General features: G+C 41.2%; 1 protein-coding gene across 1 annotated transcript in view; it reads right to left on the bottom strand.

Moving 5' to 3' along the window:
* Positions 1–24,930, bottom strand: part of PRKAG2 (protein kinase AMP-activated non-catalytic subunit gamma 2) — a 186,196-nt gene that overhangs the window by 29,181 nt on the left and 132,085 nt on the right. Inside the window, exon 5 of the mRNA XM_026051911.1 lies at positions 8,425–8,518. Coding sequence (XP_025907696.1) covers positions 8,425–8,518 — 94 coding nt within the window. The remainder of the gene's footprint in view (positions 1–8,424; positions 8,519–24,930) is intronic.

Genomic DNA, 24,930 nt, shown 5'->3' with positions numbered 1-24,930 from the left:
GGAAGGTAAATAAAACAAAGGAAAAAAGAAAGTAGGTGCCTTGCCTTTTAAAAACAAAACAATAAAACCAATACACACAGCTGCAAGAGAAGCATGAACCACTCCTCAATCTTGAAGGTGAATAAACAGCCCTGGAATATGGTGGAGACTCCTTCACTAAAGGTCCTAAACATGGAGGGAGATAAATCTTGTCAGTAACTGCCAATACGTGTTCTGTTTTGGGGAAAAACAGAACAGGCTGTTTTATACGCAAGGATACTTCAGCTATTATATACTCAAGGATAGTTTAGAGGATCCACAGTTCTGGGTTTTGAACTTAGAAATTTCTAATTCCCCAAACTCTAGTAATACCCAAAGATTTATAGAAGAAAGCTAATAGCTGCCTGAAACAACAAAATGTTCAATATTTGTTTTCTATCTTCCTTGCATTCACAGCAAACACTTAGAAATCCTGCACTGAAACTTGCCTCTCATTTTTGAAACTGAAGGATCTTGGTGAATGGGCTAAAAAATCACTGTTTATTTTATTCTGTAACTCTCTGCTGGCTGTGTGAATAAATAAGTGATTACGGGAGATGCGAGGCAGACAAAAAGCAATGAGGATCTTCAGAAATTTCACATTCCAGAGCTAATCAAGGTAACTGCACTTCTTGTCCAGGCAGGTGGAGAAACTCACTTATTTACAAGCAAGAACTGCCCTGGGACTAAACAATTGGGGAATAGGCAAGAAGTATCAGAAGTCCAAATGAAGACTTAAAATAACAATGATAAAATTAAATTTAAAAAGTCTACTGCATATTTTTGGTCAGGCTTTGTATTTTGAGGAAAAGTTCACGTGTGCGGTTTAGTGAGTATAGGGAGCAACGTCAGACTGCAACTTAATAATGTTTCTATGATTCCACCACAATAAAGAATGAGTTAACCTGGAGAATTTTCTAAAACATGTTCAAGTTCTTTCCTCAACAACAAGCAGCGTGATTTTTCTCCAAGCATCCCAAACAAAGATCTAATTTAAGATGTCGCCTGTCTGGAATGCAGGCAAGGCCTGGGAGACGCAGGCCACAAAACACAAGACACCAAAAATGGTATTAAAACTTTGAATATCAATATCAGGAAACATATACTGGAGTGTTGAGGTCAGGGAAGATTAAGGTAAGCATTTAATCAAAGACTAAGCTAAACTGTGTCCTTGGAAATACTGCCTATAGAGAAATATGGGTTAATAAATGAATTGTGCAGTTTCTTTAAAGGAAGTATAAATCCTACTACATACACATACTCTATTCACACTTTAGAAAAGAGATATGCATTAAACTTAAGAATTTAAAACCAATTCTAATCATGCAGCTTAACCAAAGCATTGTCTACAACACAAGCATTTCTAATGTGAATAAATCTTCAGAAGCCACAGCCATATCCTTACTGAACAGGGCAAACATCTAATCTTTAAAAAAAAAAGGCCTTTTTTTTAATCTGTATACTAAGATTCTAAACTTAAAGCATCCTATACATGTTATACAAACAAAAAAGTTCTTAGGTATAAGACTTAGAATCAAGATTAATTTTTTGTTTTGCTGGAGAAACAATTTAGTCCAAACTAATAAAAGCAAGCATTTCAGTTATTCTGCAGGTTAATTTTTCAACTCCTGGTATCAAGTCCTGAATAACTACTCACAGCATCCTAACTTTAAGCTTTTAGTAATTCAGTATTTACATTTTTATGTTTCTCTAGCCACTCCTTATGGATGCATTGCTTCTGCTTCCATTCCTACACATCAATATTTTCTGACTAGCTATTCTAACTGCTAGAAATAGCTATTATTGCTATTTCTAGCAATTTGCGAAGCTGCATGCAAATTCTAATAGAGTATAAATTTGGATTCAACATACCACTTAAGAAACCTATGCATTGGCAGATGTATATGTAGATGTATAACTAGCTAGATAAGTAGGTGAGATCCAACATACATCCCCTAGTGTATTTTCAGATAACGCTTTTCTGGATCCTGGTTTAGAAATTCTATTGCTCCATTCTCTGCAACACAATTAATTGCAGTTCCCTCTAAAGTTCACCTTCCTCTACACTTAACCACATCCACTCAGTACAGAAGAGTTAGTGCAAAATCAAGACCACCAGGGCACTCAAGCAAGGCTATGGCAGGGGATAAACACGCAGTTGCACGTGGAAAATCAAGACGAGACTTCCACCTTCTGCATTATGCTGCTCAGAGCCTTCAGTTGCAAGGAACCACAGGACTGTCCAACAGGACAAGATGAATTTTATATCCTATTGTCACATGAACAGCCCATTTTTACATCTATGCCTTTTTGCTCACTTCTCCAGCATCTCGAGTATCTTCTGTCTTTTTACAATGGCACAAATTCAAACAAGCTTAGCCGCAGCAAAGAATACTATAGTTTAAGGAAATGAAAGCAAGAAAATTGATTCAGACTCTGAAAACACTCGGTGCCAGAGCTAATTATTCAGTTACAAAATGCAGAGAAAAAAAAAAAAGCCTTTTTTAATATATATGTGCATATATATAGGTATATATAACATTAGTTTAAAGCATATAAAAAATTAATTTTAGCCACAGTCAAGTTTGGCAATGTTTTAACTACTAGGGCAATAGAGTTCTTCAAATTGATACACATAAAGCAGCAAAATTCATATAAAATTGAACATAGAGAAAATAATTATATATTAAAAAAGGTTACCTTTATTCAAATAAAATAAAAGGCTGCCTTAAAGATTTCCATATCACATTCACCTTTGAAAGCAGGTGATGAGATGTTAGATATGTTAGATAGGGCTGACTTTTAGAAGAGAGGGCTTTCCAGAGCTCCTTGATGTCAAGCTGGTTAGGCAAATCAAGTCCCTCCTTGAAGGATGGTCACATCTGTTACAAGTTGTCTATATCAGTAGGAACATCTCTTGGCTGGTTTAGCACCTGCTGGCCCAGGCTCACTTGCTCAACGCCATTCCCCCATGCAACTCTTACATTATCGTTCTTGTCACATTGGTATTACTCCAGTTTAAATGAGCTCATCCCCAGCTCACACTTGGTCATGCCCCAAAGCACTAATTTTTCCAGAGCACTGACTTGGCCAGGAGAACCAAGAGCTGAGGTTATCAAACTAGCAAGATGACAATATTATTTTGTATACTGTCCTCCCTGCATACACAGGGCAGTGGAGATGTCACCAGCCTGAATGTTGCAGATCACCACCTAGAAAGTTTCCTGAGGAAGAGATTTCATCCTGACCCTACTCAGCCCTGCTCAGCAATCCCAAGCAAGTAACAGGATCTCTTAACCAGCTGTAGGACAAGACTGATATTGCCATATCTGCCATATCTCTAAATCAGCATGTTAGAGATTCTCAGGACACTTGAAGTTCAGATGCTACAGTCTAAAACCTCTGAACTTATGTCAAGCAGGTGTTTATCAACAGTGATGGCCCACTATGAACACCGTGCTAAGTCAGCAAAGCATCACATGGAAGGTATCCGTGGACTTGGCAGCACCCGTTACCTAAGATAGAGAAAAGCACGAGTGCCCTGCGTTGCTTACTGTGAAACACCACCTCGGCCACCAGACACCATGAAAACTGCTTCAATATTTCCAAGAATGAGACTAAGGAAAATAAGTTGTTTTGAACATATTAAACATCCCAGAAATTTTTCCACTGAGAAGCTCCTGCATGCCCAAGAACAGAAGCAGAGAGTTTTACAGCATGGCCTCTCGTGGCCTCTGCAAGGACCGTATCTTTCGCAACACTAAAACATCATTTGCCAAAGGGATGAATCCTAAAAAGTTTGTTTCTCCAGGTTGCTGCTTTGCATTCTTCAGGTGCTATGAAATAAAATATTCCCTAGCCAAGACAAAGTGGACCTTTCTTCATTTTAAGGCTAAATATCATGTTAAGAACAGTTGTACGCAACCCCTACACAAGGTAATGATCTGTGTGCAAATCTTACAGATAAGCAATCTTCAACTAAGCAACAAACTCCAAACAGCTTCTTTGACACTGTTCTAATGAGACTTTACGTCTTTATGTTTTGTTTGTATATAATTGTATACATAATATCCACTCTTCCAGCTAAAAGAGGAAAGTTTCCCTGAGAAATTCTTCTATGATGTTACTATATAATAAAATGGACATGAAGTTGCCTATGACAGCAAGCCACTAGATCATAATTTGTTGCACAAACCAATAAAGCTGAGAACTTCAACGGACCAGATTTACTTTTCTTAACTCTAGGAAGTTCATCACAGGCAATTCCCTCATCCACTTGATGTGTTTGTTTCAGAATGACAGAAAAATAAGAGCTGAGCAAACAGAGCAGGAACAGTGATGGGAAAAATAGCCTGACATTATATCCCACCTTGACTCAGAAATTCAGTTGACAGTGGGAGGCAGGCATAGAGTTAAAAGCATATTAAGAAATTGCTTTTTTAGAAAATCTGTGGAGTGGGGGAAGAATTAAGCCAGAGGCAACAACTGGTTAAGAGGAGATGCAATTGCTGGTGAAAGCCTCCTTCAAGAGCCAGGCAGAAATAAGGAGATGACACAGGAGACTCATCACACGATGAAGGCCAGAGCATTGCTGGGAGAGATCCCACTCCAACACCAACTGCTAATCCCTCAGCTGTCTAAGGCTACTTCGTGCAAGGATCCAGGGAAGCCCAGCACTTGGGAGCCAGGGCACCAGCCCCACGAGGCAAACGCTGCTGAGCGCAGCTTGCAGAATTCCCTTTCCCCAACGAGCACTCGAGCAGTGGAGAAATGCGCAATTAATTTAACTCACTCTGCATAAAACACCTTTTGCAAGGACTCCTTAGGCTAGCTAATAACAAAGTTAATAGCAGTTAATAATAACAGTAGTTAATTCTAATAGTAATTCTAACAGTAGCTAATTCTGCCTTGCTGGTAGCTGCTACTTTATTGCCAAATTGCACAAATGGAAGGTGGCAGATATGGATATGAGCCAACACTGCAATAAAACTAGTTTCTAAAATACCATGCTAAACCCATACCAACTGAACTCAAACAATGGGCACGTATGGGTTTGCTACCCTAACCCAGGCTCCACTCTTACAGCAGAGGTAGCTGCCATAAAAAAGCCATTTCTGGAATTCCAGCTTAATAAATTAAAGCTAATCTGTGTAAATAGTTAACTAAAGCCTCTTTTTCCCCAACAGATCTTCAGAATAATTGGTCCTTGTTCTTTTCCAAACTCATCCTACTCTCCATAAAATAAAACCAATAACTACCCCTGACACTGAACAGGAGCAAAGACCAGCACTAGCACTTGCATGTTCCACCTCCATATAAAACCTGATTGCACAAACAACTCGTGATAGCTTATACACCTTCAGTGGATGAGCTGCCTCCACGCTAATCCGTTTGAGGCTCTAATAAAAAACCCTTCACCCATCAAGAGGTGGTTTGCCATTAGAGAAGACTTGTAGGTCATTCCTATCCGCAAGGAACACTGAACAGGATAAATTCACTCTGTTTTACCCAACAAGCCTTCTATTCATTTTAAAGTGAACATCCTTGATAGTAAGAGGCTCTGAACTTCTTACAGGAGGCTTTTTTTTTTTTTTTTTTTTTTTAATCTATTTTTCTGCTCTGCCTGCTGTTGGGAAAAGATCCCTTAGAGAATCCTAAACAAAATAAATGTCCATAGGCCTATCCATCCTTCCCCTCTGCGCACATACCAGCCTCTCTAGTTTTGGTTGGTGCAGCTGGGGCTGATAAACATCCTTTTGGTGCCCTTTGCTATTACACCTCACATGAGGACAGTATTATCAAGGCAAAGAAGAGAACTAGCAACCAACAAATACGAAGTTGCATTGATCCCAGAGAATCCAGTCATGTACATGATGTAAACTTGTTTTAAACAAAAAAAACAGAGGAAGGCAGCACTTCTTCCTGGGATGGCAACAGTGTGTACCACACTGTCCAGGCTCACGAGGTACAAAGTGTTCAGACCACAGAAAACACATTCTCCTTGAGTAGACAGAACATTTTACTTAGAAACCATCTCATCGGGCTAGATTGCATATTCGTTAGTGCTACCTAGAGTGTATGTCTTTCTTGTACTACTTCAATTTACTCCTCTTAATTAGAATTCAAATTAAATGAATGCCTTCTGTGCTCTCACATTCTCATTTGTGTAATCTTTGAGGGGAATGACAAGCAAAACTCCATTTCAGCATACTGGGAGGCATTCTCTGCATACATTGAGCTAAGCCTCACTTTTCAGCTCTTTTTATTAAGCTCCGCTTCCAAAGAGCGGCAGAATAATTTGATACACAAGATAGTTGTCAACTGTTGATGGATAGAGAAACTTGAAAGCTAGAAAGGTGAAATACTCAGGAGAAGCAGTCAGAAAAGCAATTTCAGAACAAGTTTCAAATTTCTAATTTCACTTACAATTTTAAGTTTCACTGGTGAGAGGCCGCTTAGAATCTGACAAAAGATCCTCGGTTACAGCGTTGCATCCACTTGATTACATTGCATTAAGAGCTCCAAGAAGTTGCCAACCCTCCAAGCACTTCCCACTTGCCATTCAACAAAAACAGTGAGCCCTGTCAGGTCTTATTTTATTCCCCCACTGCCAATATTAGCACAAATGCAATTACAACAACGAGTCAAAAAAATCAGGATATAAAACAGGAACTGCAACTTAACTGCTGCATTTCCACCCGCATCCCAGTTTTCGGTCATTCTTCTATGGGGCTCCTCTTATAGCATTCTGGACAGCAAGACAGATGTTACTTACATCTCACCCTCTGAACACATTGACTTCCTTTCCGTTTGACTTGGAAATTAGGCATAAAAGCCGGTTTTCAGACTATATGAGGTGACTAATTCCTTTCAAACTTCACATACTATATTTTGAACTGGTCACAGGTTTGCTATTAAGCAATCACCTTTAACACATCTCTGCACTGCTCTCCCCAAACCAGTCCACGTACCCCCAGGCAAAGTCTAGGCTTTCAAGTTGAAAGAATTCAGGGACACGAAAGTTAATCAAAAGTTTGAAAGCCAGAAACAGCCACCAAACTTTCTGAAGAGAAGAAGTTGGGTTATATTATTGCAATGATTTTAGAGATGTTCAGCCTAATCAAGTATCTCCAAGCAAGACAACATGCCATTAATGTTAAGATTCCAAAGTTGTTCCAAAATTGGGTTTTTTTTTTTTATAGACCTCCTATTCATATACAGCAATTTCTAAAGTATTTAAAACAGTTCCTAAAACAGCTTAATTGTTAGTGAGTCAGCAAGTTTTCAGTCTGCTCTCTAGAAGTAACCAGATTTATGCAAACATACACACACACATATATAAACCTCCAGTTTAAACAGCCTAGAATAAGCACAAAATCAGGGCATAAGTTAAAAAAAAAAAAAAAAAAAACACTGCAAGAAAAGTAGCTCCCAGTTGGTAACAAGTCCCTTGCAAATATTCATATTTACTCACATTCAAGATCCATTTCATTACAATTCAAACTTGGTCCAGACTTATTAAGAGCAAAACTTAAGGGATTCAGTCATTAAAAGCTTTTTTTTTTTTTTTTTTAAATACTCAATCACTCACACACCGTTTTTAGAACAAAGTTATTTTGTCAGACCAGAGCCCTCCCCAACTGCAAAAAAAAGCACGACAGCCACCAAGAAGCCGGCTTATTAGCACGCTGGCTTCGACATTTCTTTTCACAGAATGACTCAGCCTCCTATTTTCCACGTTTTCCTTAAATATTTGCCCTACATTTTACCACACGGGCTAAGGGCTCCAGCAGAACCCGGGAAGTTTCCGCCACCCCAACCTGGCGCATCCTCCAGCACGACTCTTGCTAAAACAGAAAGCTCACGGTATTTGGCAGAGATCTTTTGGGTTTTTAAGGGCTTTAAGGGCTATTTTTTTGAGGGCTTTGTTGGAGCGGGCGCGAAGCCCTGGTGCTTGTCGCCAGGCCGCAGTTTGGGGGCTGCAGGAGGCACAAACTTGCCTGGAGTTGCTCCCTATGAGGCACAGAGCCACGCAGAGCGGGCGCTGCGGAAGGCAGCTCGGCACGGCACGGAAAAAAATAAAATAAAATAAAATAAAATAAAATAAAATAAAATAAAATAAAATAAAATAAAATAAAATAAAATAAAATAAAATAAAGTCGGGGAAAATAAAGGGTGAGGGTGGATTCTGGTCCGCTTTAAGGCGAGGCGGGTCCACGCCACGGCCGTCGGGGGCTCCCCTTGCTTGCGGCTGGCCCTCGCAGCCTATATTTGGTATCGCGGCCGTTATCAGTGGGAAGGCGCGTTTTAACGAGGAGGAGGAAGATGCCACAAGGGCTGCCCCCCCCCCCCCGGCCTGTATCTGAGGCGCGCACCCCCCTCCCCCCCGCTCCCGTTTTTTTTTACCTTCATCTTCGAGCTCCAGTTTCTCCAGCATCCCTTCGGAGGCGGCCGGGGGCTGCGAGGGATCCGGAGCCGCCGCTGCCGCCGCCGCCGCCGCCTGCGGGAGGGAAGAGAGGAGAAGGGGATGAGCATCCAGGCGCGGGCGCGGCGGCCCCGGCGCGGCCGAGGGGAGCGGCGGCGCCGAGCGCGCTTCCCGCCGCGCGCTCAGGGCACGGAGGAGGAGGAGGGCGGGACGAGGCGGCCCCGCGGCCCCTCGCGCCACACGCACGGCCAGGGGGAGGAACCGGGACTCGCCCTTCCTCCCTCGCGGCGGCGGCGGCGCCCGGCCCATTAACCCCCGGCGCCGCCGGCCTCGGCGCGCCTCTTTCCCCCCCCCCCCCCTTAGTTGGTACATCCCGTTTTGCTGCAGTCGAGACTGGGAGGGGGGTGGTAACTACCACTCACGCACGCCAAGGGGGGAGAAGAGGAGAGTTTGCTGCCGCCGCTGCTCCAGGAGCCGCGCCGAGCTGCCCAACTTTCGCGGCCCGCTCGGCGCACCGGGCTTGGCCGCCGGTCTGCTTTACACTCGGATGGTGTGAAGAGGGGAGGAAAGTCCTCCGCTGCCCTCCCCCCCCGCCAGCTGCGCTTGGTACGGTCCCGCGCCTTCACCTGCGAGGCAGCGGCGGGGAAGCGGCCGGTTCCACTGCTCCCCGGGGGGGGGAAGGGGGGGGGGAGTGGTTGGGTTCTCCCGGGCTTCCTAGCGCAGGGGCTCGCCCGGGCGGGGCGGGGCTCCCCGGGGCGGGCGGCGCCGCCGCCGCCATCGCGGGGCGCCCGCGCTCCCATTCGCGGCACCTCGGAACGAGAGGGTAGCCCCGAATGCCCGGGTCTCCCACACGAGTGACGCATTTTATTCATTTATTTATTTATTATTTTTTTTTTTAACGGAGGCCTCCTCAGGCCGGCCTGCTCCCATGCAGCACATCAGGCTGGGTGCCCACGCACTAAACAACCCCCCAAAAACGGAGCGTCCCTCGCTCACACACTGATGTTTCCACTCCCAACCCAGCTACTGTAGTCAGAGGCAGCCCGAGGCCCTGCCAGGCCAGTGAACGCCCGATTTATCTCTTTATTTTCCCCTCAGAAACCTGCCGGGCCTGCAGATGGTCCGCAGGGCTTGGAAGAGCCTGGCCTGCTGTGTGCCCAGCCCGGCTTCTAAGGAAGCATTGTCTGGCGAGGGGATTATTTCCATTCCCTGTTCCCAAGGGCAACGGCCCTTGTGGGCAGCGCTGCCCCCGGGCACATCCCTGAGCTACCAGAGGGTGCTGGAAATCCCTCCGTCCCTCCCAATCCAGGCTCAGCCTTGGGCAAATCCCAACGCTGCCCGTGTAACACAGCAAAACGTGAGGATTTAGGGAGGGACATTTGGGAAATGGGAAACGCTGAGGATTTAGGGAGGCACATTTGGGAAATGGGAAACGCTGCCTGTCATCCGGGCCGTCCAGAGGGGCTGCAGGCATGGGAATGAGCTCTGGTCTTCATGGGATAGAGGGCTGCTGCTTTTCCCTCTCTGCCCTTTTCCAGGGACACTCCTATGGGGAGACATGGTAGCAGTCCTGCCAAAATTGCCATGATTTTCATTACTGTAAAGACCCTTTGGGAAGAAAATCCTAAAATATTTCACTCACAGCTATATTAAAAAAACAACAAAAACTTGTAGGAGTGCAATAAATACTGTAAATGTTCAGCCACAGAAAATACCAAGACAGTTGACACTAATTTAGAATGTTTTCATTCCACTAATTAAAATGCTGTAGAAGTTATTATCGCAGAAAGCTTTAGATGATCTAAATAATTTGGCTTCTGTCTCACTTGATTTTTTTTTCCTATTTTGTCAACAAAAAAAAAGAAGAAAATAGCATGATGTTTGATTAGAAATGAATTATTAACTGTCATGATTTTGCTTCCTTTTTAACGGAGTGGGTATTTACTCCCCTCACTAATCTAGGGAACAAGAGACATGAGAAAAGGCTGCTCCAAGGTTGTTTGTAAATGCAAATGAAAGGGAATTTTCAAAGGTGTAGAGTCCATTTCACCTGCTGTAATACACAGATGTACATTTACAATAAGACACTTAAGCCTCCTTTGTGCAGCGAGCTGCTCTGCACGTGAGCTTACTGCAATATCAGGTTTTTACTTTAGCAGAAACTGTATCTAGGCCGAGAATACTAAGAGTAAGTCAATACAATTTAAAGGTGGTAATTTAATATATAGCAGAGATTTACAATGGAAACATTGTAGCTAAGCCGTAGTCTATGTAGTGTATAAAAGAAAACCAAAGGAAATTGAGAAGTAAAGGCAGAAACTTGATCCTTCACCTGCCTGCAGTCCCACAATCTGTTTAGGCCCTGTCTTAGTACAAGCTCAGAAACCACTGCCGTGTTCATTGTGAGCTACTGCAGCATTATAGAAATCAGCAGATATTTGGAAGGGTCTTGGATACCAACTCTCTTTACAAATACTGCCTGCCTTATTAGAGAAGGATTACTGCTTAAAGTAGGGGGGGGAAATCCCTCTGTGGAATGACATTATATGTTGTAACATTCTCATTTCTTTCTTTCTTCCAGGGGCATCGCTTATGCCTAAGAACAGGGACCTATGACACAGTGCTGATACAGAGGTTTAATGCAGCAGTGCCAGCAATCTCTGTGGAGGCAAAGGAAAGCAAATAACTCAAGGCTGATACAACAACAAAAGTCATAAAAACATGGATGTAAACAAAAGAGCTTTTAGGGCTTCTGGGAAGGGTAGGACTTAAATTTTAACAGCAATTTAAACTTTGCCTATCTCTGCTTGCTTTTTTTTTTTTGTTAATTTTCTAGGGTAAAGGGAGTTACTCATTCTCTGTAAAAGTAAAATCAGCCCTCTAGGTTATATATGCCCTTAATAATGAATATGTTAAAACATCTCTAAAGATCCAGCAGGTCTCCTTTATGTCTTATTAAGGGAATATCCTTATTTCCATAAGAACACAGTCAGTATTTAATTTGTAGCAATAGCTCAGGAGTTAACATCAGCAGAAAACTATTTATTGAGGTAGTTTCCTGCCAGTTTGACTTCCTGAACTAGCAGGCACATGTGCTGGGATAGCAGTGGCCATTGCCAGATCAGACCAGCTATATCAAAATGCTTTGAATGAGATTTCTCTCACCTGCCCTTAGATATCTAATCTGGGTTTAATCACAGCAGAACTGCTCACCCTTGGCTCCTTCTCGCAGCCTGTGGAGAAACAGCCATTTCCAGGACATTATTCACGTGACCTATTTTAGACAACTGCTTAAGATGAAATTAATTGGCATCCTAAACTCTATTCACATCTCTATTTGATTAGATTATTCCACTTAATAGTATATACTGCTAAAGAGGTAGGAAAAGAGAAACAACGACCTATGTAACCAAGGATCTAAACTAGTCAGTGTAACTTTGATTCCAAGAAAGCAAACAAATGATCCCATAGTTAGGAGACAGAAAGTTCCTCATTGATATAAAAAACATGGATTCATCTCATCAAGCCAATCTCAGCCAGCTCTATAACAGACCATGGTTGGCAGATGCAGGGTGTGAACTAATAGATGTACAGTGAGAATTAACAGAGCTTCTTGACACTGCTGAGCATGATGCTCTCCTAAGCAAGACGGACTGGATGAAACTACTGCTAGAGGACACAAACATATTCCCAATGAGGCAGTAACCTTTCTTTATCCAACCAGAAGGGTTTAAGAAAGGGTTCCAAAGAGGTCTATATTCTATGTAATATTCAGCGTATTCAGTGATGATCTGCTGGAGAAATAATGAATAAATGATTATTGCATTTTCAGCTGGCACTAGGCTAAGGGAGGCTGCAGTTTTAGGGCTAGCATTAGAACTTAATCTCAAAAATTTCAGCAATGCTTGAAACAAGCACGTTGTGCTTCGATATGGGTCGCCGGAAAGTGTTGCACAAGCAGAAATGAGGAAATGCAAAAATGAAATGGGGAAAGATTGTCTTACAGCAGTTGCACAAGAAAAAGACCTGAGGCTGAAACTAAATACGAGACAGAGATTCTTGTGAAAATATATATAAAATAAAATAAAATCTCTTTGATTTTCTTAGTTTAGGGAAAATAAAATAACTGAAGGAAGATATAATAATGATCTCCCAATGTAGTACATTGATGCAAGAAGGAAAGTGATAAACTCTCTTCTGGGTCCACTGGTAATGGGATAAGAAGTTATCGGCTTAGCCTTGGGCAAGGAAGACTTAGGCTGGACTTCAGGAGAACTTTCTAAATATAAGGACAGTGCAGAACCAGCTTGCTTTGCCAAAAGCCCCCCAATCTCTACCATACTGGAGGGTTTGGGCAGCCAGTTAGAAAATTATTTGTTGGGAATTACGTACATATTCTACTAACTCATGTACGTATTCTACTAAAAAGAATTTCTATACTAAAAATTCTACTATGGAGGGAAATGGATTTTTAAAGTCCCTTCTAAAGGGACTTTAGAATATTTCTTTATATAAAATATAAATATATATAAAATATATTTATATTATTTATATTTATATAAAATATATATAAAATATATATTTAGGTAGAATAAATATATTTATTCTTTCTTAGTATGAGAATTTAATGAGAAATCTATGTTTTGTACAAAAGCTAGGATTCACTAACAGTCTAATACAGATGTGCTTTGCCTTTCCTTCTCCAAATCAAGTAACTTTAGTTCTAGATTAGAAAAATACTAAAAAATAGCCTTACTTGAGTGATGATAAGGGTTACATATTGGTCTTTGACTAATCAGGAATCAGAAGGACAACATGCTGCTGCAAATCATAAATCTGCATGGAAGAGGCTTCTTGAAGTACTGCAAGCAAAGTGTTCCCTGCCCTTTGGTAAGAAATAAGCCCTCCCAGGGAAACGTGGAGCCTTTGCTCCCTGCTCATTTCCCTCTGAGCAGGGAAGGCAGCGACACTATTAACACTGATGTGCTAGCGGTGCCGCTTGTACAACTCAGAGTTCAGCAATAAAACCAAATGCCCTTCCAAAGACTTCAGAAGGGAAAAAAAAACCCTCACCCTACTTGCCTTATAAAAGCTAATGGATTGAAGAGCAGCAAGAAGGAATTCCCATCTAAATGCAAATCAAGGCAAACTCATTTTGAATGCAAGAATCAACTACAAATGGTAATTTTCCCACCATTTGCTAGCGCTGCTTACTACAGTTACAGTTTTATACAACTCAGGTAGTTAACAGCCCTTTTCCCAATGAGCTGTCGATGAATGTTTTAGACTGTTTCCAAATTTATGTCGGATATGCCCACTCTGTAGCAGTCTGTTTGGACAACATTAATTTTAAGCACTTATTCCTTCCTTTTGGTCTAATTTAAACTCATTTATAAAGTAGAAAAAGATGCAAGTTGTCATAAAAAAGAAAAAAAAAAGGTTCATCTGCTGCTTAAACTGTCATCAGACTCCTCCTTGTTTTCTGCTAGAGCAGGATAACTTATACTGGTGGATTTGCAACAGCTCAGAACTTTGGAATCGGTGATGCTGAGACTGGGATCCCATCTTGGATCCCTTTGGTATTTAAAATGCTCTGTGCACAGGGAACAGGGATGACTGGAAGGTGATACTCTGCGAGCACATGATGTGCCCAAGGATGTGGTTGGTCCCCTTGTGGAGCTCTGGCCTTGCTTCACACACAAAATCCTCCTTCCTTCCAAGACCTTGGAATAAAAGGTAGAGTTTCTACCACTTATTCTAAGGAATCTCTGTTTGCCATTAACTCCAAGGAATCTCACCAAACAAACTTGTAAGAATGAGATGTCTCATATAAAATAGTGGATTCAAACCTTCCTGCACCATCAGGATCCTCACTGGATATTGGGGATGATTAATTGATAATGTGTGTCAATTCAGAGCTCGGTTCCTAATGTGCTGGGCCCTCAGCCCAGCACATTTTACTGTTTTTACATCTTATTAGATCTGTTTTTACTGTTTTTACATCTTATTAGATTTTACATCTTATTAGTCACTGTTTTTACATCTTATTAGCTATCTTACTAACTACTTATCTCAGTAACTAGCCTCTCACTGCTGGTATCCTCAGACATAGCAATAGCTATAATATTAATTGCTTGATGCAGTTAATTGGTCAATGACAGGCACATGCAGTTGAGGATCTTTAAAAAGCTAAATGCACTGTTAGGTGGAACAAAACCGGAATTTGCCAAATCCAAACATGGGATATAGGAATGGGTTCAGCACTAGGAAAGATGTTGAAATGGACAATTTAGATTTATTTTAAATCTTCACTGCAAATCTAGTAGTGTTAGTTATGATTGGAGGACCTGGACAAGATACTAACTAAAGTGTGTGGAGTGATTTCACATTTTCATTGGAGTCCTCTTCCTATATATTTCCATATGGAAATGAACATGCAGTTCATAGAACCCTATGAGTTCTGCCACTGACGTGAGGTAGAAACTGGATAGATTCTCCAAGCAAAACATCCCTTAATCTAACATGAGAATCGAAAGGCTCTGTCAGAACAGTGTCCTACAATCCCTACTCATCTCCAGTCTGAGAAGGGAGATAAGTACCTTTCAAAATTAAACTTCAAAGGAAGTAAAAGACCAAGACAAAGTCTAGGTCCCCAAGCCAGCTTCTTACAGAGAAGCCCAGACAGAAGTAGAAAAGAGTGAGGATTTGTTTGCATAACTCCTAGCAACAGCTAAGCTCCAATAAATCAGATTTTAGAATTAAGAATATCAAAGAGGAAGTCTCTAAATAAGCCTTTGTGGACAATATTAATGTCTTAGATTACTCTCATATTATATATGTAGAATCTGAGTCAATATTATCAGCATGATAATTAATCAAATAGCAAAACAATTTCAATTCTGTCCTTTTGAATACAAAGCTCAAAAAGTTGCATACTTGCTAGGAACTTCCTTGAGTTTTCCCATTAAAAATATTGCTGCTATAATAGAACTACCTGATTCTGCAAGCATAGGAATATTGCTTAATATTTCAATCTATTCCAAATTTTTTTTAATGTAGTTATCTTAAATATTTGTTATTGTATATCCTTAAAAAAGTGTTCTTTATCTGTTTTCATGGATATGTTTGAGTGTTCCCAAGTCTCTTTGAAATAGGACCTACCTCTTACTACACTGAATTTTACTGCAGGAGGGAGCTGTAGTAATCAGGTAATGAGCAAGACTGCAGTAGTTACATGTGGTTGTGACATCCTGCTCACAAAACATACTCATTTGATTTAGAAAAAAGAAAATGGATTAAAATAATACTAATGATGACAAACAGGTAAGCACTGGCTTGTTTCAAGTGGGAGGAAAAGAAGAGAAAGAGTGAGCCCACGCTTCCTTAGGGCCTCATTTACTGGCATTGAATACAGAGAGATTACCAGTGTTAGTTAAAGTTAAGAACTTCTTACTTAAGTGCTTTAGCTGGATTGAGGCCAGACTGCTGCTGAGTATGTTACAGAACTGAAGCCACTCTGAATAACAGATTAAAAAAAAAATCAGAGCCAAATTTGATTTAAGTACACTCGTTTACTATGTATCACTTCTCTTTTGTCATCTTAGTTTTATATTTCAAATCTTCAGTCAGGAGTAATGACTTCAGGGTACAAGCACTATTACACCAGCTTAAAATTATGATTTTTTTTAAACCAAAAATGAAATACCTTTTCCCTAGTGAATCCAGAAGCTACTTGATGCCACACTTCAGGCTTGAGTAAACACTGGAAAATTCTAGTAGCTTATTAATAAACTACCCTTAAAATGAAGTTTTCATGATCATCACCAGTTCTGAAAGACTGGAAGCTTGAGGCTAGGCATTAGCAGCATGATTACAGGTCAGAGTTACAAGGATCTTTATGGAAAAATAGAGATAATCTCCAGCTCAGAGCTGAGTCCCCTCCAGTCTTGAGAAAACTCCTTTAAGGAATTTGCACAGACCCGAACTGACTAGACCATTTGCTCTGTGGCACAAGCTGCATTAAGGAGCAGATACCTGCAGGCTAAATGGAGCAAATGAGCTGTTCTGCAGCTGGCCACTTTCTGCCCAGCTTATCCTAGCTGAGGATCTCAACTTGGTGCTGTTCACAGGCCACGAGGGTCACTCAAAGTCACAGCAGGCCAGGGCACCAACAGGAGCCATCAGAAGGTGTCTCCCAAGATGGACAGAGCCTCTGTATTTCAGTGCAATTCGAGGAGCACATTAAAGTCCTGGCACTACCTCATACCACTCAAATTAGCTGTGCATCTGCAGTAGATTTTGTGCCCTCCCTACAGCAGATAAGCTAGGCCTAATTGTCACTAATGCTGAGCCCGTGCCTGGTCTGTTATCTCCAGATATGCCTTTTTTTAATTATTTTTTGACAAAAAGGCATTTTTTTTTCAGATGGCACCAAATATGTGCAGCTTTAGGACTCCAACCGTTCTCCTGAGTCAATTCCAGGTCTGTTGCTGATCACTCCAGGCCTAACTTTTGTGTGTTTGCTTCTCCTTTATTGTCTGCGTAAAAGAAACCTGCACTGATAGCAGCATGCAATGGACGTCCTCCTTCTGTCTGGTCTGCTTTACCTATTGACAGCCTCTTAACATCAAAAATATCCTTCTCTCATTTCAGGTAAGCCATAAGGGAAACCAGATCATCTTACAGTTTTGCTTCTGTGGTTTGACACTGTCTAGAAGGAACTAAGGTGAGAACTGTACTAAGCAAGAGGCATATTAAGTGTCTCAGTTAAGTGTATTATGGTTACAAACAATAAAGTGACCTAAAAATACTGGGAATTCCTCTGTATTCCATGAAGAAGTTCCAGAAAAATAAATTCAAATTAGTTCTTTGCTAATGACCTGGGATAAACCTCCAGCAAACTTGCCACTGTGCTCACGTTACTGCAGAGCTTTTGCAAATGTGGATAGAAAAGTCTGTATTTGTGGTCAGTGGTGTGAATATTTGTAGTGTGGGTAGGCCAAACACTGGATTCACAAACACCTAAGCTTACACATAGGCTTGGTCTGTACTTAGATATATGTTAAGACCTCCAAATATTTCTTGACATGCTTCCCAATGGTGTTTTGTTCTAGCTTATCACTTAAAGAATGAGAATAAAGCACAGCATTCAATATTTAGTAGCCAATTTGAGGAGGCTGCTGTACATAGCATGGATTATCCCATCACTGGCAGGAAGAAAACAGACTATATAAGTTGTCATTGCAAGTATTATACTAGTTGAGCCCTGAGAAAATCAATCCTTTCTGAAGTCAGAAGTCATTGATTTCCATGGAGTTAGGATTAAATTCTACCTCCTATACATTAATCTACCTCCTATACAATTAAACCTATACATTATACATACAATTAATATATAATTAATCTGGATACAAGCTCTATGGAGATGTCTCTTACTTTTGGGAGCACGTTTAAGTAGCAGCCTGGAAATTCAGTATCAGTTTCGTTTAAATGAAGAAGTGCAGTTGAATACTAAATTAGATAATGCAATCAGTAGTTTGAGATTTAACTAGTTGCTTCAGCCTGGCTGATCATATTTCCAAGTCAATCATCTTTTGAGGCAAAAAGCGTCTTTTGGGATGAAGGGTTCAGAGCTTTGGACCCTGATATCAGGAGATGACCCATATCCTCTGCTGTCTGCCACAGAGGTAGCCAGTGAAAGTGCTCATGGAGCTATAATGACAAAGCAGAGGAGTAGCTGCTGCCCACTGGGCAATCCCAAAAAGCACTCCTTAAATTCGGCCGTTTGGGTCGGGCACAAGCCTTGCAGCTGGGATGTTCTCAGGAGATGCCCAGGGCTTGCAAGTGAAAGGCAGTTTGGGACGTTTCTGAGAGAAGGGGATTTGATTTGGCTTTGACATTTCAGTGGTTGTTATATTCTTCTTTTTTATTATTATTATTCTATTTTGATAACATTTTAAGCTTCTGGGAAAGGCATGCCAAGCTTCAAATAGATCTCTAAAATCAGTAAGTATTTGTTTAATATTGTTAAGAGACTGAGATAGACACCTCATTGGTTCATGTTTTTAAAGTAGTTTTCATAGCTACTCATGTTTCATGTACGAAAAAAAAACAGAACTGAGCAAAGTCTATGCTGCAGTACAAAACTATCAGAACTGTATATATATATATATAGATAGATAGATGGATGCACACACACACACACACACACACACACACGTATATATTTTATGCTAATCTGTATCAGATGTGCAGGTCAGGGTGATACGATAATTCTTGAAAACTATCAGTTCTTGAGAAAGCCTGGATTATTTTAAAGGAAGCTCCAAACAAACAGAATGAGAAGAGCAGCCTATTTTCCATTGATCTTCTGTGTAAGTCTAAGTGTGCTCTAAAAATGTGGTAGCTTCCTGCACATTATAGTCTAATGTATAAGCTGACTGCCACAAACTTGAAATACAACACATGCTGTCTACAGTTAACTTGTCTTAAACCACTTACACCTCCCATTCTAAAAATATATCAGTACTTTAGATTTTTTTCATGTATTTATCATCATGACATCTATTGCTGTAGCAAAGTGTTACCCCATTTTTTATAAATGGGAAACTGAAACACTGGGAGGCCAAGTGACTACTCAGGGTTACACAGGAGATACCTGAAAGAGCAAGTAGCTGTAGCTACTTCCCTCTGATCCTAAGAACATTCCCGAGCTACTGGCACTGTATTTCCTTTTCTTTTTTAATTTTTGTTTTCCTTGACAACTCTGAAATGTTCTTTGAATTCAAGATTCTTCTCTAAAATAGCAACAGTCAAATATGTGGGGCTATAAAGAAAAGAACACAGTCTTCCCAAAATACAACCCCTGTGACATTTGGATAATGGAAGAAACTACTTGGCCACCAGCTTGGATTATGTCCTTTTGTGCTCCAGGGGTATTTGGCAGCATCTTGCTGTGTCTTTCCAAAGGTCTATTCCAGGAAAGGACGCTGTGCACCCTCTGCAGAAACGGTTCCTCACAAGGTTCCCTCAGAAACAGCTTGAGCAACGTCCTGTCCTTACATGCAGCAGGTCTTCTCCGATGTGCTCTTGGGTGGCTGCTCTCAGTGCACTCAAAGAACAGGCACAGGCGATAGCTGTCTCTTTTCATAAAACCATGTCTTCCTCAGTAGCTGTTTCTGTTTGTGCTGGGAGCCTCACAGTGAATGTTTCCATGTAAACATGATCCCAGCACCCAACGCTGCAAGGCCTGACCCACAACACCGGGCAGGTAGGAATCCTGTTGCTGCTGCTCTCACACTGCTTGACCACCAGCTATTTCCCACTGCCACCACGAGCTCTCTTCTCTGCTGATTCTGGGGCTCTTTCCTTCTTTTAGTCTTTTCCAAATCTTTTGTGTTTTCTCTTTTTCCACCCTCAGTCTGCCTAGTCAGCCTATTTTCTCATCTCCAGGACTTGTGCTAGTTATTTGTAAATCTTTGAATAAACAATAAAAATTATACAAAAGTCCAGATCCAGCAAAGGGGCCTAGCACCCACGTGGCTTTAAGTGGTCTCGTGCTAGTGACCTCAAGAGGGCCATAGAGGAGTATGTCTGCAACATACTTAAAATTAACCACACATTTAAGTGCTTTCCGGGATCAGGGACATAATGACATTAACATTAGCCAAAACAAAACACCACCTGAGACTCAAGCACATAAATACATAGCAACCTCAACCAAACTCCGCCCTGTAACCTTCAGACTACCTTTCCTCAGTGCCTTTTGTCACTGCGAGCTGGGTTATGGCTACTCTTAACATCTATTCTGCAAGCACATGCTGGAAGTAGCGCTCAGGAGCAATCCTATTTAAACCTACACTTATTTATGGTTTGAGAATTCACCTGGCCTGTTTTGCTAGATCAGGCTCTTCAACAGTAAGACACTCAGGACAAGGATGATGTTCATGTTTCTGCTAAACATCATATGTGCATATGTACTATAAACTGAGGCTTGGTAACTTTTTCTCACAAGGTACAAGGAAAGAGGCTTTCTACATGTCACAGATGCCCTGACTTGCAGAGGTTCATGTGGAAAAGTGTAACAGATAAATTTTCTAAAATCTAAGATCCTAACCTAATCACAGGCGATTAACTACAATCCTAAACATGCAAAATGACTAAATCAAAACCTTTTCTCTTAAATCTTCCCTGTCCCATGTTTTGCTGATCTTCTCCATGTGATACATTTTCTCCTTTACAGTATATTGACTCTGTCACTGTTTTACACTTCAGCTTGTAAGTGCATAGGGTAGGAGTCTTGTTTTATTTTTATGATAACAAAGTATTATGCATACCTTGGGCACTCTATAATAGTCTTCCTACAAATAAACACACACAGCCTCACCCTGAGTTCCAGCTGAGAATGCTGTTGTGAGTAAGCTCAGAGAATAAATATTTTGCATTCATTTCACCAGCACAATGAAAACATTTTTCCAAGCTGCTGCCAAGATGGTATCTAGTCCTCTTCTGAGTCAGCAGCCCATGCAGCTGACTTTCAAATGGCCAAACTTGGCTGATTGTAATCTTAAAAGAGAAGAAACACAGACACAAGCTGTGTTTTTAAAGAGCTGTATTGCTCCCCTCATGCATAAGCAGAGAGTGACACTATATAACATGGGGCTTGGGGGATAAAATGTACAAAGAGAGTGTTGTTTATAAAGTTCCCCTTTTTTTCCTCCAGTTTCTGTAGTTTATTTCATCCAGTCAGAGGAGGAGATTAAGGAAGGTTGTGAGTAAGAGACAAAGAAATATCACTGCTTTACGGAGCCCGTGTCTAATTGGTATCAATCAGCTCTTTATATTCTTTAAAGTTCCTTTGGATATTAAGGGCAGTGCATCTGAAAATACAATATAGACAAAATAGGGCCAGAAGAGGGACTGGGAGAGCAGGAGATGGTCAGGGTTCCCTCCCAAGAATCGCAGCCTCAGGAGCATTTGGCTTATTCCTAGCTGTGTTTTTCCTCTAGACGAGTACATAAGTAGGCAGGATGGAAATTGTTCATCTTTCCTCAGTTCTGAAGAAAATACTTTAGTCTGTAACCCTTATTGCCTTGAGAATGAACGGCCTAGATGATAAATATTTTCTGCCCTCTCAAATTGCCCAAATATAGGTGTAGGAAACTGGCAGCCGTCCTATCTTAAGCTGCAGCTTTACATTAAATCAGAGAACGTATTGGGCTTCTAAGAGCTTTTGGAGCTTCCTTTCCTGAGAGGTTCCAGCCTCCTAGCAAACAAAAACGAGGCTCCAAACTCAGAAGTAAATTCTGTCATGAAAAATAAAGTGAATAAAGCCAGGTTGTCAATCTTAAACCACCATCTTAAGTAACGTTACTTATCCAAAAGATGCCTATTATGTGGACACATAAGGTCAGATCCTCAGGATTAGCCTTTTTATACCATGCATAGTGCAGGGCAATAAAATTCATTTAGCTTTAAGCTACTAGGTCTCTATTCAGGATGCCGGGGTCATAAGTTTGGTGCCAATGTCTAACTTAGAATAGACTAAATGCCCTGGTTTTAATTGCCTAAGCTACCCACGGCCTCACAAGAGCTGTCAAAGCAGCTGGGAATTCTTGGGACTCAGCATCCTGGCTCTTTGCCCTTTCTACCTAATGTCTCCTTTTGATCTGGGACTGGGAGGAACAGGAACTGGGCAACTTTTTGCCATTAAAATAAATTCCCCACTGAGCAAATCCATAGATAGTTGACTAATGTAGCTCTGTGGCTTCAGAGAGGGCCACAGACTGAAAGAGGTACTCATTTCCTTGGGGTAGAGGAATTTATGTCATATAATTCCTCTCCATCTTAAGACTGATGGCCATGAATGTGCACACTGCAACCAGAACACAAATATATCAGAAACCAGAGTTTCAGGATGCTGTGACTTTGCTTTTTTTTCCCCCAAAACCAAATAAGCAGTTTTTAAAAAAGTAAATTAACTGCTACAAAATGGTTCATAAGCTGCTTGTCACATATTTTAAATACGAAAACAGAGAAAAATACCAAATGTGGAATAAAAGATAATAGGAAGAAGGTAAAATGACGAAGCAGAATATTAATAAAATTGTTGTAATTCATCAGTAGCAGTGTGTGGTATATTCAAACCTTTCTAATTTTTAACATTTAATTCCATATACATTCACAGACTTTATTCTTTATATTATGTTTTTATTATTTTTTTATATCCCAGTGACTCACTATATACTTTCCAACCATACTTAATTGTTACATAGCTCATTTGCACAACTATTCATTTACTAGGTCCGCAACAACTAGTTATATTTCAACTTTTGAACAAATGTATACCATTTTAAAATTAAATACACTTCCACTTGGACAGCAATAGCAGAGAGAATTGTTTAAACACTAATGGCATGTTACAACCCATAAGATCATTTGGAGAACAGACTCATCTCCCAGAAGAATTGCCGATATTGTGGCACTGAAAACTAGCCTAGACCCAAAAATACTGCCAGAGTTTTCTCACCACTAAATCAGTTTGCTATGGTGTAAGTCAAGGCTGAATCACAGCCATGTCTTGGCACACGAGTATATGGCCTTAAACCACATGAATGCTGAAACAAGGAGTTCTTGTACATTTGCAGACTGGATTCCTTTTCTTTTTTTCCCCAACCTCTGCTTTTGTTTTGTTCAGGGCGGTGTCGGACTCAAAGAACATTTTCCTGTTCTCCTCACCAGATGGAAATCTCTTTAATCAGCCAACTTGATCGGGGCGCTCTGAGAGGTGCCATGGAGTTTTGGGGAGCCAGAAGGAAGGAGCTGCTGCTGGGATCGTGGTGCCCAGGCTCCGTGCCAGCAGCAGGATGATGCCAAAGCCTTTCACACTGAACCAGTTAACAACCGCGTTTGGGACTTTACTACGGTTTGGCCAAGGAACAGCAGCAAGAGCCTTGCAGGGAAGTGCTACTGTTTAACAAGAAGGGAGCTCATGAGTGTTTCCCACTTGCTGCCTAGGCCTGGAAGGGAGACTCCCAGCTGTATTTTCCACCTCTCCTCTTCCTTATGCTACAGCTCTGGAAAACAGATGCACACCGGACCCCTCCAGTTTCCCTCGTGTCTCATATCTGTGGTTTTAATGGGATTTATGCAAGCTAAGGGTAAGTCTAAGCCTACTTTCTGGCTGAGATGGCATTTCTTTTTGAGAAAGTGCTGGGAAATTGCTAGGCTTGAAGTCTCGAGATGGGTGGGTGACTTCACAGTCAGATGGAAGGATCCTTTTGCAACTTCTGCCTCCTTCTGCTAAGCAGAGGAAGTTCCCAAATTTGCTTTATTTTGTTGTTTTTTTTTTCCAGAAAAAGAGGCCTCAGAGGGAACTCCTCAGGTTGGAGCAATGCCTCCCTCCCTGGCCTGGACTCTTCTCATGCAGGGAAAGAGAAAGGCCATAAAGACTAGGAAATGATATACCACAAAAATGCATATGTTTGGGGGAGACAGGGAATACTGCTATTTTCATAGTGCCTTATGTGCCGGTGGAAGAAGAAAGGACAAAATATGAATGATACAACCGCATTAAGCTCAACATACTGCATTCCTCTTTAAAATACGAGCAAAGCAGAAACAGGGAAAACATGTTTGTTATTGAATTTGCAACCTCTCTGCATTCCTTTCATGGTTAGTAATGTCACTTTAGAGAAGAATTAAGTTATCATTCAGCACTTAGGGCCTGAAGGTTACGCAGTCTAAACAGCACAAGGCCAAAGTACGGAGTCATGAACTGCCCAGTTAAAAATCCAGTCGCTCTTGCCCCATTTAACGTGATGCACACTAATCTTTTGGTTTAGCTTTGATCTCTTATCAGCTGAATTTAACCTTCTAACACCACTGCTGGAAGAAACCAACACACACACCCAGAGCAAAGCTTGAATTAGGTGCTGCCCTGCTATGGGACAGGCTCATCACATCCAGCTTGGGGCTCCTGGCTGAAGGTTAGGAATGCAACACCTGGAGTCACTCCCTTTATAATCAGTGCAAAAGGCTGTTCAACCCACTTAAGACCCGATTCATCCTCTGCAAATGCCTCTCTGTTGAATATAGAGACAACTAGAGCTGCTATACTCCCAGCTTAAGCAGCTCAGATAAGTTTCTAAAGTTAGGTGGGATAAATCCGGGTATTAGTGATTATCACAGACATCCATTTAGCATGGGGTTAATTATTTAGGTTTGTATACTGTGTTACAGTGATACTCCTTGGAGCAGCCTCTCCCTCTGTCAGGAACTGTCTTCTGTTTTTCATTCCCCTCTCCAGAATGTGAAGCTTAAAAATCACATTAAAATAAACACTTTCTAAGTGCTATAAAAACACTTTTAGATTTAGTTTTAGATTTATTCTACAGAGGAATAAATTCTGGGTTTTTTTTCCATGCATTCTTTCTTATTGAGCAGAATTAACACTTCAGGAGCAGAGTCACAGACATACAAAAACAAAC

The sequence above is a fragment of the Nothoprocta perdicaria genome, unplaced genomic scaffold (assembly GCF_003342845.1).
Source record: "Nothoprocta perdicaria isolate Ctin4 unplaced genomic scaffold, notPer1 scaffold_80, whole genome shotgun sequence".
Taxonomy (NCBI): Eukaryota; Metazoa; Chordata; class Aves; order Tinamiformes; family Tinamidae; genus Nothoprocta; species Nothoprocta perdicaria.
This window is presented reverse-complemented; position numbering and strand designations above follow the sequence as displayed.